Source organism: Pithys albifrons, chromosome 7, assembly GCF_047495875.1.
Source record: "Pithys albifrons albifrons isolate INPA30051 chromosome 7, PitAlb_v1, whole genome shotgun sequence".
Lineage (NCBI taxonomy): Eukaryota > Metazoa > Chordata > Aves > Passeriformes > Thamnophilidae > Pithys > Pithys albifrons.
Genome location: NC_092464.1, coordinates 10,235,131 through 10,248,030, shown reverse-complemented (window position 1 = coordinate 10,248,030; position 12,900 = coordinate 10,235,131). Strand labels below are relative to the sequence as shown.

Genomic DNA, 12,900 nt, shown 5'->3' with positions numbered 1-12,900 from the left:
TCATTCTGATTGCAGCTGGCAGCGCGGCGTTCTGGAGCCTCAGCGTGCTGCTTTATCCAGCTCAGTGTGGGGGAGAGGTTTTTTAGGAACTGAAACAATGCTGGAAAATGATTGGCAGAAAGTTAGCTTTAGGCACGCTGGAGTTCCTGAGAGTGTTGCATAAGAAACAGCAAAATGAACTTACTGACAAGGGAACTTGGGGTTTAGTTGAGATTTGTATTTCTCATCGGTGTCTTGTTCTAACTCCGATGTGCATTAGAGCTGAGAGGGCATATTCCCTTTACTTTCTTAAGCTCTACAACAAGCATTCTGTTTCTCTTTCATCTATTTACTCTCCTTTAATGCCATACTTACTTTTTTTAAAACATAAAGGATGGTAATGAGCTTGTATGATTGAAATAATTTAGTGATAAATGTTAAAATAGTGCTGCAGGAGAAAAAAAATACTGAAGATAACAGAGCACACCATTGTCATGACCAGTGAGAACTGGGATAACGGTTGTTACTTATTCTCCTTTACTGAAATATAGTTTTGTGCAGCATAAAAACTTGTGTTGCTCAGGACTGAGAGATGAATTTCCTGTGTGTATGCAGGTACCATGGATGAACTGCAAAGCCTTAAGTATGTTATTCTCCAAAGTTTATGTCATTTATTGTGTATTCTTTAGCTTTTAATAGGGTTAGTATTGGCTTAGAGTTGGCAAAACTCTAGTGATTTTGGACACAGTTCATAAAGCAGTAGTTTTGTGGCTACGCTAATGAGTTTAATGTATGTTTATTTTAGCTGAAATTTTTATGTTGCACAATTCTTCTAAACTTGAAAGTTGTCTTAATTTTTTCTTCTGCCTGAATTTATAAAACAAAAAAACATATACTGCTATGTAACAGAGAAGTAAACTTAACATATATATATACACATATAAAGTATATATAAATACACATATTTTATACTTTTTAAACTTTCTGAAACTTTGTTTTAAAAATCATTTTAATAACAGCGCACCAAAATAATCATGGGTTCATGGTGACTCATTTTGTGTGTTCACATAAAAAACATGCTCTGAGCAGACTTAGGTTTTTGAAATTATTTGAATCCATCTTATTACATGGCACATCTGAAAAGGTGAGATTTGCATTTGAAAAGGATGAATCAGAACTAAAACCAGATGAGACAGAGATTCATCCCCCTCCCAAAGGTCTGGAGTCATTTACTGTAGTCACCAATATCTAATGTGGCTTCAGGTAAAGTGTTCCTTCAATAAACTTGAGTAACATTTTTATTTAAGAAAAGGAGAAAGAAGGATCACAAATGAAGTGTCAGAGAGCTTTGTGTTCATTGAAGCCTTCATGCATACTCACATTGGTTCCAGACTTTTTAGTATTTTCATTAATGAAATAAATATGAAATATGTGATGCAGTTCACCTAAGTCTTGCCCAAAAGGGAATTTTTTTCCTAAAACTTGTCTAAACCCCAGATAACAGCACAGTTGGAATGCTTCCTAGGCCTGTCTAATCTTACACCCAACTTATTTATCTCCTCCTGAATGAAAATTGGATAAATATTAAAGTAATTTTAGCTCTTTCACGCTCAGAAGTGTCTGCTTTGGCAGAACAGACCAATCTCCTATTCAAACTTCTTTTTTAATTCTGGACTCCAGTAAACAGACAATAAATTCCACCTCAATATAGTGGAAAAATCTGAAGAGCCCACCGTATAAAGCACCCATCCAAGGAGCAAGGTGGCCAAGTTCTGGATGCTGCTGGGGCTGGTGATGCTTTAGCTGCATCCAAAAAGGTTGCCCATACGAACAGTCCTGATGGCAGCAGATGGTGATGAACACGAGTGTGTGTGTGTGTGTGTGTGTGTGTGTGTGTGTGTGTGTGTGTGAGAGAGAGAGAGAGAGAGAAACAGTGACTGAACCAGAAATCCCCTTTCCCAGTTCTAACTTCCCTTCCTGGTTACAACCAGATCTGATTCCTTCCATCTGGTGCTAGAGAAGATTGTTCTTTAGGTGCTTCTTAGAGGAAGATGGTATCAGGATAACTGTGTCTGGAACTTTTATCAATATTCATTTGAGAGATTTGTGATTTTTTGCTGCATGTGGCATAAAAGCAGAATTTCTCTTCAATTATGTGATATTTAGCTATTAGATAATTACAGATAATTGCACGGGCAAGTTCTATGAACTGAAATGTTACCGTAACATCTAAAAATCTACAAATGGGGTAACAATTATGTTGGGAGTTATATCATTATTCCAAGTATAATTACCATGAGATTGGCAGCACATGTACTTAACGAGTAATCACTGGAATTTGCCTTCATAGTTGCATTTCCCCTGGTTGTAAAGTTCTTTGTCACAAAATTTAAATATAAAGATAACATAAATTGACCTCCACGTGTGTTATACTGAAATTGCAGTACTGGCTCCTTAAAGTTTTAAACACACAGTTTCGTGGGGAAACAGGGAAGGGACAGTGTGCTGTGAGTGGGGTGAAGTGAAGCAACCAGCTAGGGGAATAACTCCTTTCCACAGCTGTCCAAAATAACCCTTTTATATCTATTAAAGCTAGTTTGTAACTAACTAAAATTCTGCTGAGTCCAAAGACTTTCAAAATGTCCTTACATGATTTACTGTCTTCCTTCCATTGCAAGGAAGTTTCATTAGCAAAATTTCATTAGCAAAATTTTGTACAGAAGAGAAAAATCTGTGGTTCACTATTGGGTTCCAATTAAATCACGCTTCTTTTATACCTATTTTTAATATTGTTTACATAGGAAACATTTTTTTCCCAAACTTCCAAGTTGTTAAAGAGTGGATTTCCTTTTTTACTTTCTTTGTTTGTTCATTACTTATCAGGTTTTACCTGGCGAGACGATTATACACAGCATGTTATTGGTCAGGAACTCTCAACCATTCACAAAATCCACAGCAGACGCCCTGATGCATTTGCATCTGAAGGATCTGACACAGGAAGGTAAGTCTTCTATCGTGTTTTTCCGGGTAGGTTTTTGAAAGGGTTTGCAAATGATAAAGAACAGGTTGGCACAGAAGTGAAATTAAAAACGTCACCAAACACACTATTTATATTATAAAGGGAAAATAGTCACACAACACATTGAACACACCAGTGTTCAATGGACAGAATGAATTTAAACCATGAACCTTGTTTTTCTGATTATCAGGTTAAAAAAATACAATTTCTATTGTTAATTAAGGTGTCAGAATTCAAAATATTGGGCCTTTCACTCAGTGTATGCATTTTCTGGTGTCAGTTCAGCCATCTCTACTTATGACTGGTTAGAAAGGAAGATTTATACAGTAGCTTATTCACAGGAGACATTTTATTCTGGACTATGTATTTAGTGACATTCTGAACAACTAGCTGTATTTTCAAAGTAAAATTCTTCCAAAACATAGCTATAATTGATTTCATGGCCACAAATTCCCTGTGGAAGTTGCAAAATTTGTCCAGGAAGGAGAGATTTGTGTAAGTTTCCATAACAGAAAATGCTGGGACATGGCTTGAAATGTATTGAGGGGTGACTTTGCAGTTATTTGTTATAAGAGACATATCTATGATTCTCTAAAATATGTTTGTAGAACCTGCAATTATATCATCTCCATATGGAATTACACATATAAACATACTGTTTTACCTGGTCTGTTCTGTCCCACAGGCTTTTAAGTGCAACCCAACAAATCCCAGAAGGACATTTTAGGAACATTAAAAATGTCAAAATTTGCTTTCCCCTATATGATTTTAAAAAATAGAATCTCAAAACTAGTGAAATTGAAAGGGAGTGCTTTTTATTAAAAAACTTTCCTTATAGTGGGGTAGAGTTTGAGCTTCTAGCCTTACTGGGCAAGGTATCGAATGCTGGACTTCATATCTTCATATACTGCAGTATGTAGTTTGCATATACTTTTCTATGTTGCTCTTTTATGGAAATAAAATTGCTGGGTAACTAATATTGCCCAGTGGCTGTGGCTGTGTTTGCCTCACTTTGTTTTGATTTAACTCAGAATATTTGACCTTGTATTTTCATATTTGCTGATTCAAAAGCATTCCTTAAAATCACAGCACCTTATAGTTCAGAAGTGCAGCATAAAGAGCTTCCAAAGACAGCGATCTATAGGTTATCATAAAGGTGATAACAATATGTGGTTGAATCCATAAACATGTTTTCATTACTTAGATATACAAAAGGCCATAACTGAATGGATTACTCTCTGTACATGGTATCAGAAATTATTTTTAGTATCTTCTGGGGGGTGTATTTTTAGAATGAGTGTACCTGAAACTTTTATTTCATGAAAGGAAGACAAAATCAGCCAGAGTTCCGTGAGATCAAGACTGAATTCTGCAGAGTTCCAAATTCATAGTTACATAAAAATAAAAAGTATAAGAAGAAACAAGAAATAATTTAGGTTTTAGATTGAAAACTTTTAGAAGTTCCTGTTGTGATCAGCTTTGAGATGTTTTGCATTTTTAACTAGAACTATATGTTAAAAATAATCCATTTTGTGTATTGACACTTCAGGAACATCAGAATTTCAAATGTATTCACATATAGAAGTTCCTATTGTGGATAGATTTTCTGCAGTTACCAAGCTGTGCTTCTGAAAGCATTATCTTATGTGCCAACAGTTTAAAGCATTAATTGATTTTCCTGGTTGTCCATTTGCAAAGTATTCTGGAGGTCAGGGAACAGTTGGAAATTTGATGCCTTGTAGACTCTGAGCGAGTGTGTTGTGTGTTCGGTGGGCTCAGTGTGCTTGCTAGAATCTTACAAGATACTACTTAAATAATTACAAAAGCAACTTAGTGTACGTATATAATTATCATAGAAACATTATGGCAGGAAGACCTTTTATTAAGGGTAACATGTGTAATAAGACAATATGAAGTCATCCTAATGAGTCATTAATCCCCACAGAGCTGGTGAGAGCAAGAAAATAGACTCAGACACTTGAAAAGTAAATTGACTTAGGCTAAATTAACGCATATGAAATCTGATGAAACAGAAGACATGGATTTCATATCAAAAAAACTGCTGAAACTGGGAGTTTGATTTCAAGATGAAAGTTCTTTCTTTGTTGGCTAACTGGAGTGTACGTGGTATTTCCTGGGTCCTTATTAAATTTCAAAAAATCCTCTCTTGAAAGAGGATTCAAGATAAAGAAAAAAAGTCCATTCTGCACTCAGGGAATAAATGTCAGTTGTGTTCATTGGTGCAATTAGGCAAAACCACAAACGTTTCCAGCAAACTTCAATGTATGAAATGGGGTATAGCACTATTTCTATAATAAAACCATCATTAAGTCAGTAATAAGATTCTCTCAGCATTTAAAAGGGAGACATTTATTCTAAAAAGTGTGGTATCTATTAATGGTGAACAGTCTAGAAATAGCTGAGGTCCAGTAATTTAGAAATTTCCACACAAAAGCTTCCAAAGTGCTGGGTTTTGTAGGAGATAGACAATTATTTCTGTGGATAAATAATATATGTGGTAATGTCTTTTTACTCTAAAGTTCATTGTGTGAAAAGTTCTTTTTCAGAACAAATTAAAACTGAAAATACTTCCAAATAAGTGCACATCAAGAACTCAGCTGACAGTGACTTCTCCTTCTCACCAAGTGCTTTTATATATTTTTGTTTCACCCATTTTCCAATATCACTCTGTCAAATTTAAAAGAAATATTTTAATTCAGTTGCAATAATAGCTCACTTAATGCATTTTCATTTGTGCATTCACAAAGTGAACAACAGAGCTATACTGCTGAACTACAAAAATGTTTTAAAAATCTTTCAGATGTATTAATAGGATCTTATTAAAGTTGTCATTAAATGAGATGTAAAGCTTTGTAGTCTTTTACATTTCAATTGTTTAAAAGTTTATAGCATAAAGTATCATATCTAATGTGGAATGTAAACACGAGTGCAACTATTTTCTCCCTAAGAAAAATGAGAAATAACAAACCCCAGATTTTGCTTTTACCACCAGTGAAAGTGATTATAGACTGTAAATAATGGTTTCAGAAACCAATCTAAATACTGTCTTTTGTCTGTGCATTCAGTTCCCATTGGCTCCAGTGGAAATCCTCGGGGCAGAATTCAGCCTGTTTTTTTCATTTTCCCTCTCTTTTCAAAGTTAGTGAAGAAAGGAGAAGATAGGTGTTCGAATTAATCAATGAATGAAAGATGAGTGTTGGACACTGGGATCCCTTCTATGCAGAGCCTCTTTGGATTAGTTCATCTCTACTGAAGCACAAAGAACACTGCCCAGCTCTTTCTGAAACTGCAGGATAGTTTTAGTCTGGCTTTAGGTTGAAAAGGAGGTGGATAATGCTACCTGCATGTCCATCCTCCATCATAAGGCAGAATTTAGAGCTCTGGAACAAGATAAAAATGCAAACAGCATGAGAAGGAAGCAAAACTTATGGTAAATCCTATCAGGTTTGCTATAGTGCTCTGTGCAGTAACCCTTTTTTTCCTGCAGTTTTTGTGCCTGATGGGAACCTGCTCATTTTACACTGGGGAGAAGTGGAGGGGTTTGGTGGTGAGCAACCCTGTTAGCACTGCTGGTTGCAATGCCACTACAGTTAATTAGGTTATTAATTATATTTATTGGTACTAAATGGGTAGGTACATACATTTGATATAACTGTAAGCATGGAAGGAAGTCTGTTACTTTGTGCATAAAGTATTAGAATTAAACCCAGATCTGGAAAATAGTGTAATGATGCTCTCTCAGGCTATGCCCCTACGTAAGTACAGAGATGTGGGCTGGTAAAATAAATTTTTATTTACAGTGGCAGAGAGATTTTGAAAGTCAAATTCCTTCCCTGAGCTGGAGAGCTTTTCCACCTGGAGCTGTTCTTCACTGGAGAAGTGTGTGGGCATGTGGGTAGGAAGCGATGACACCAAAAAGGTGATTTCCCTCGAAACAGTGTGTCACTCACAGGGAAGGAAGTGCTCTGGGAGCTCTCTCTCTGCTTTCTTGCACAAGGAATGAAATAGTTACTGATGCTGACATTTAAATTATCATCATCATTGACATGTTGTTGAGATAGATGAGGACAGCTGGTAATAATTCAGATTCATCGCACACAGCACTCTGAATCCCATGTAAACACCTCTACACTGCTGTTGTTTAATCTCATTTTTAGCTTTTCTTTGTGAACGTCACCAAGATCTGTCTAAACCACTCAGGAAACACCACTATTCTGTGAAACCCAGGCACATGAGAAGATCAGAAGAAATACTTGTTCCATCTCATTATTCCCTTTTCAAGCCTTTTGCTGGAACTGAGTTGCTGTATTATTTCTGAATAGCCAATAGTGTCCCTGTATTCTGTAAATTGGTGCAGGGCCAAATTGATGTTGAATCTCATCATCATCCAGCAATTTTTTTTTAAATCTTAGAACCATCACACATTTCTTTGGGGTGCAATTTATTCATGCATATTTTCTTTTTACAAGCGTTTTCTTTTCTTCTGAATGTAGCTTTGCCTTGATGTGGCATTTTATTTGATTTACTGCAGAATCATTAGCTTTGATTCATGCTATAAATTGTTAATAACACAAGATTTTTGGACTAATTTTGCTGAAACACTGAATTTTCTATACTTTTGTGGTTGCTAAGCTTTTGAGTGACTTTTTTGTTAAGTATTGACCTAACTTCAGTGAGTTGCAATGGATTTTTAATTGGCCTGTTTGTATATTGGACAGGCTGATAACTCTTTTCCTTGCTCTTTCCGTGCAGGACTTTTGGACAGAATGCAGATAATGAAAGAAGTTATGATGGGGAAAATGATGTGAACTTGGCCAAGTCTCTTCAGCAATACCTTAAATATCTCAGTATTCTCTCCCAGTCAGCAGCTACAAATCCAAGGAAGACAAGTGACAAAGCTTCTGTCAAGGTAGTATTTTTAATGTGGTTCCTATATTCTGTGATTTTGGCTTCCTTCTCAGAGTTCTTCCTGTTTTTCAACTTTCCCCTCTGTCTGAAGACCAGACCCTGCTTTTTACTGCCTCCTCCAATTGATTATCATAAATGCACTAACCAAGTTCTCTCAAAATGGGTCATCTTCAGCATTGTATATTCTTCAACTCTTCAAATTTGGAGCATTTTATCTTAGCTAGGGATGGTTTGCATGTGATGGAGAAGGAAGAGTGGGATAAAGGTGGTAAGATCTTCACTGGCTGATCTGAAACCCTCTTATAGCATCTGAACTGCTCCTCTCCCAAAACCTGACTCAATTACTATGTGAATTCTTGCTGATGTTTATACTTCTTAGAGTGAAATTAGTATAATCTTTAGGCAGATTTTAGAATGGGTCTGATTAATTGTGCCTGACCATTTCCTACGTCTTACTGATCACAAGGAAAGCCTATTGTGACCAATTAAGGTTCATATATATACATTATAAATGTACAGATAGCTAGGAAGATACATCACAACCATTAAATCTTGAGTATTGACTCTGTTAAAAAACACAAAAAAAGCAAACTTGAGAACTAAAACAGTTTTTGCCCTTGCTAGTGAAAATCTCTCACTGTAAGATGGAGCTTGATAAATTCATAAAAATTGGATGAAGGGTTTGTATGTGCCAGGCCCTTATAGCCCTGTATCTTTTGCTCAAAAAATGTGCACTCTATGATTTTAAAAAAACGGTCTGCTATTACAGCAATCCTTTCCAAAAAATTATATGTGCTGTTTGCATGCATAGAGTGTAAATGCAACAACCTCAGCTAAAAAATATAGTGAAATTTTAGGAAAAACATCTGATGAAGAGAATATAATGGCAAAACCAAACTGCCAGTTCATTTCAGGGACTAACTGAGAGTCACCCAGCTACTGCAGTGCATGTGCAACAGCAGCTCCTGACAACAGCACCAGCTGGAGCAACCATTTAGTCATGGTTATTATTCTTGTCAGAAGCACAAGTTTCAGTGTTTGCAGTTTCACTGACTGACAGCCCTTGTGATTTATGGTGTGTGTCATGAGGTGCTCAGCTGGGGCAGAAGGAGCTTGCAGGCAGCACCAAGGCAGCTCTGAGGAGGGAACAGGGACCAGCATCACGGTGCTTTTCCTCCACCCTCTCCTGATGAGCTGGAGTGAGGATACTCTGTTTGGAATCACTGGTTTTCAGAGGCAAGAAAACTTGCTCAAGAAGTGTTTCAGTGGGTCTGGGGCTGTCATGCAAGTTCATAAATAATCCATATGGCTGAGACCTTCTGTGGGGAAGCCTGCTGTGATAACACCACCCACCAACCTTATCGAGTGTTGCCATGGAGATGGGTACTCTGAAGCCTGGGGGGAGTGGGAGAAAGAGGAGAAAATCTGGAAAAGAGGCACGTATAGGAGCAAACTGTACACTTCTATTTATTAAGGAACATTTTAAAACAACAGACATTGAGTCAGATGTGTTACCTGTAATTTAAAATTTAAAAAAGGAAAGCAAAATGATCTTAATAATTAGTAATTAACCATGAATTTTAAGTGATCCTGGAGACGTTTCCCTATCCACAGCAAATAAAATGCAACTGCACTTCTTTAAAAGCAAGAAGAGGGACATGGTATTTTTATCTTGATTCCTTGTTTTATTAATGGATTAACATTTAAATAGAAGAGAAACCAGGATTTTTGCTGATCCAGGAAGAAGCCAAACCCCAAATTCAAATTTAATAATTTGAAAAGAGAAGGAAGGAAAGTAGCTCTTTGATTTGCCTTTGATATGGTCATACCACTTGAAATTGAAAATGGCTACCTTATGCATGCTTCAACAAAATATTGGTACCCTATTTTTGTATTTAATACATGGATAAACTAAAGCCCCACGTTAAATAATTGTAGCAAGAGCTCATTTTTGCCCTTTTCTGATTAAAAGTAAGGACAAGGCAGAGGTACTTTACCCTATTTAAACTTAGAATGGCAACTTTTGGGCCTTTGCCCTTCTTAAAAATAATTTTCTTTCAAGTATATATTTACCTCTGTCACTTCATTCCTGCAGTCAGGGAATAGGAGATGTAACACTGCTCTGGTTGCTTTGATGCCTTACCTGCTATGAAGTATTGCTGAATCTTGCAGAAATTTAGTGCTTCTAGACAGACTTCCTGAATGGATTCTGATTTATTCCAAACCTGACATAAGAGGTCTCTGGCCAAGAGTAAAACAAAGGAAGATAAAAGACAAAGAGGCTTTAAAATATTCTTATACTCTGAAAGTGTTATTTTATATCTTAACATTATTTAGTTTTAAAACTGTTTTACAAACTTTCAGACTTTAGTTGTCTTACTGTCTCCCACATGTATTATGAGAATAAAATTACTGAGTAGATACCACACAGACAGTTATGCACAAAGTTGTAAAATAAGACATTACAAAACCTAAAGCAGGTGACTCTTTTGCTCTTTTCTCTGTTCAAACACCTGCCAGCTTGAGGTTTGAAACAGCAGTGACAGAAACAACACCAGCAAACTTAAATCATGTGATTGACCAAAATTCCTATAATGTCTACCACTTATTGCAAGAGCTTCTTTGAATGATTTTTGAAGCACTTGAAGTTCATCACCAACTCAGAATTTTTCACAGTATTTAGACACTATCTAGTGCAGGCTGTAATCTAGCTGGCTGATAATGACTCTGCCAGGGGATAAATAGCAGCAAATCAGGCGCTTTGGTGGGTCTGTTTCCTGAGGATTACAGTTGTCAAGAACATTTCACTTTAGTTCCTCTGAAAAGAGTTGTTCAGAAAATGGGCACTTGGTGGCATTTGTTACTTAAGCATTAGCTAGTGGGGTTTTGTGTTTGATTTTCCTGGTTTCCCCCCATAAACACACACACACACACACACACACACACACACACACACACACACACACACGCTGTATGAAAGTTTTGCCCTTCACAAAATGCTGTGTTATCAGTCTTTTTGATCCCTTTCTACCAAGCCTGGATATAGTATGGAAGATAACATATAGCACATGTAATGAGGAAGCTTGATTTATCTTAGCCACAGAGGCAAGAAATGCAGACACTTCAAACCACGTGTGAATTCCTGCCCTTCTCCCCTCCAGCTGGAAGAAACCCCTCTCATATCAAAACACCCAAAACCCTGAAGAAACCACTGCACTGTTGGTATTGCTATAGAAACTGAGGAGCAGGGTTTTGTTGGGCTTGGAGGGACAGCATGTGGCTGGTATTGCTAAAGCTCATCAGCTGCAGAGGAGAGCTCACTGGCTTTGCTGCTGCTCTGTGTGAGCACTGGACAGCAAGGCCATGGGAGGCTTGAGGAAATATTTATCATAGAATCATAGGATCATAGAATCGATTGGGTTGGAAAAGACCTCCAACATCATCGAGTCCAACCCTTGGTCCAACTCTAGTCCATTTACTAGATTATGGCACTCAGTGCCACGTCCAATCTGCGTTTAAAAATCTCTAGGGATGGTGAATCCACCCCCTCTCTGGGCAACCCATTCCAATGCCTGATTACTCTCTCTGGAAAGAATTTTTTTCTGATATCCAACTTAAATTTCCCCTGGTAGAGCTTAAGCCCGTGCCCCCTTGTCTTATTGCTGAGTACCTGGGAGAAGAGACCAGCCCCCACCTGGGTATAACTTCCCTTCAGGTAGTTATAGACAGTGATGAGGTCACCTCTGAGCCTCCTTTTCTCCAGAGAAGGAGGTGTTAGAAGAGAAAAACAGTTTTGTCCACAGCGACAGATGCAACTAAGCTAAACAGAGGCAGCAAGAACGATCAGTATGGACACAAATACTCCTGTTGCCTACTTTTCAACAGCTGTTAGCCAGGGCAGTGAGGGATGTCCTTACAATATAGTTGTTTTAAAAGTCCAAATGCCTGCTTTTGAACAGTTACAGGAGATTTCAGTTGTGCTGCTTTCATCCAACCAAGAAAACTTTTTAGTCATCATGGAAATAGGAATGATTTGCAATGTGATCCAAATGTACTTAAAAGTCTCAAAATCAGAGAAAATAAAAAAAACACCTGGAACTCCTTGCTTTTTCTTGATCAATCTTTAATTTTTACATATTTTCTTTGCCTTCTGGTAGCCTGACTTAACTGCTCTGGTAACACAGAATTACACCGGGCTCATGTCGACACAGTGCAACAACACAGGGCATCTGTGGCCACCACTCTGCATGGCCAGGCACGCTCTGCCTAACAGGTTTGATCTCCCAGCTCCCCTCTGAGCCTGGACACTTCTTTGGCTCCTCCAGAACACATTCTGGAGGCTGTAGGAATAAGGGGGTTGCTGTCACACTTATGCTAGGGCTGCAGGAGTCTCTATTTTATGGTTTGGGGTTTATGTCTACAAGATTCATGGAATTGCTTTTACTCCTTTCCCCTGGCCTGGCCTCCGAGGTCTTCAGGCATGGTGGGTCCCACCTGCTGCTAGGTCTTAGCCAGTCCTGTGTGCCATTCAGGCCTTAGGATGTACTAGGGGGAGAAAGAGAAAAATAGCTCAGAGTCATGAGGGAGTTTCATGAATTTTCTCTTGTTTTACTTTTTGCTTTTCAGTTACTTACTTTCATTTTCAAGGTAGACTTGTACAGATATTGTGATTGCAGAGAAATCTCCAAGTCTTAGGACTTTTCAGATCTTTACAGAGAGAGTGATCAGACATTGGAATGGGCTGCCCAGGGAGGTGGGGAAGTCACTGTCCCTGGAGGTGTTTAAGGAGAGACTGGATGTGGCACTCAGTGTGGTGGGCAGGATCATAGGTTTGACTTCATGATCTCAGAGGTCTTTTACAACCTAGTTGGTTCTGTGACTCTTATAAATTTTAAAGTGAATATTTTGGGAAAATAACAAAATCTTTGCACCAAAGAATCTGTTAATAAAGTTAAAGGTCTTTGCAGAACTGT

General features: G+C 37.7%; 1 protein-coding gene across 1 annotated transcript in view; it reads left to right on the top strand.

Annotated features, from left to right (window-relative positions):
• Positions 1-12,900, top strand: part of PTPRN2 (protein tyrosine phosphatase receptor type N2) — a 652,515-nt gene that overhangs the window by 222,233 nt on the left and 417,382 nt on the right. The window contains exons 4-5 of the mRNA XM_071560012.1: positions 2,863-2,980; positions 7,772-7,928. Coding sequence (XP_071416113.1) covers positions 2,863-2,980; positions 7,772-7,928 — 275 coding nt within the window. The remainder of the gene's footprint in view (positions 1-2,862; positions 2,981-7,771; positions 7,929-12,900) is intronic.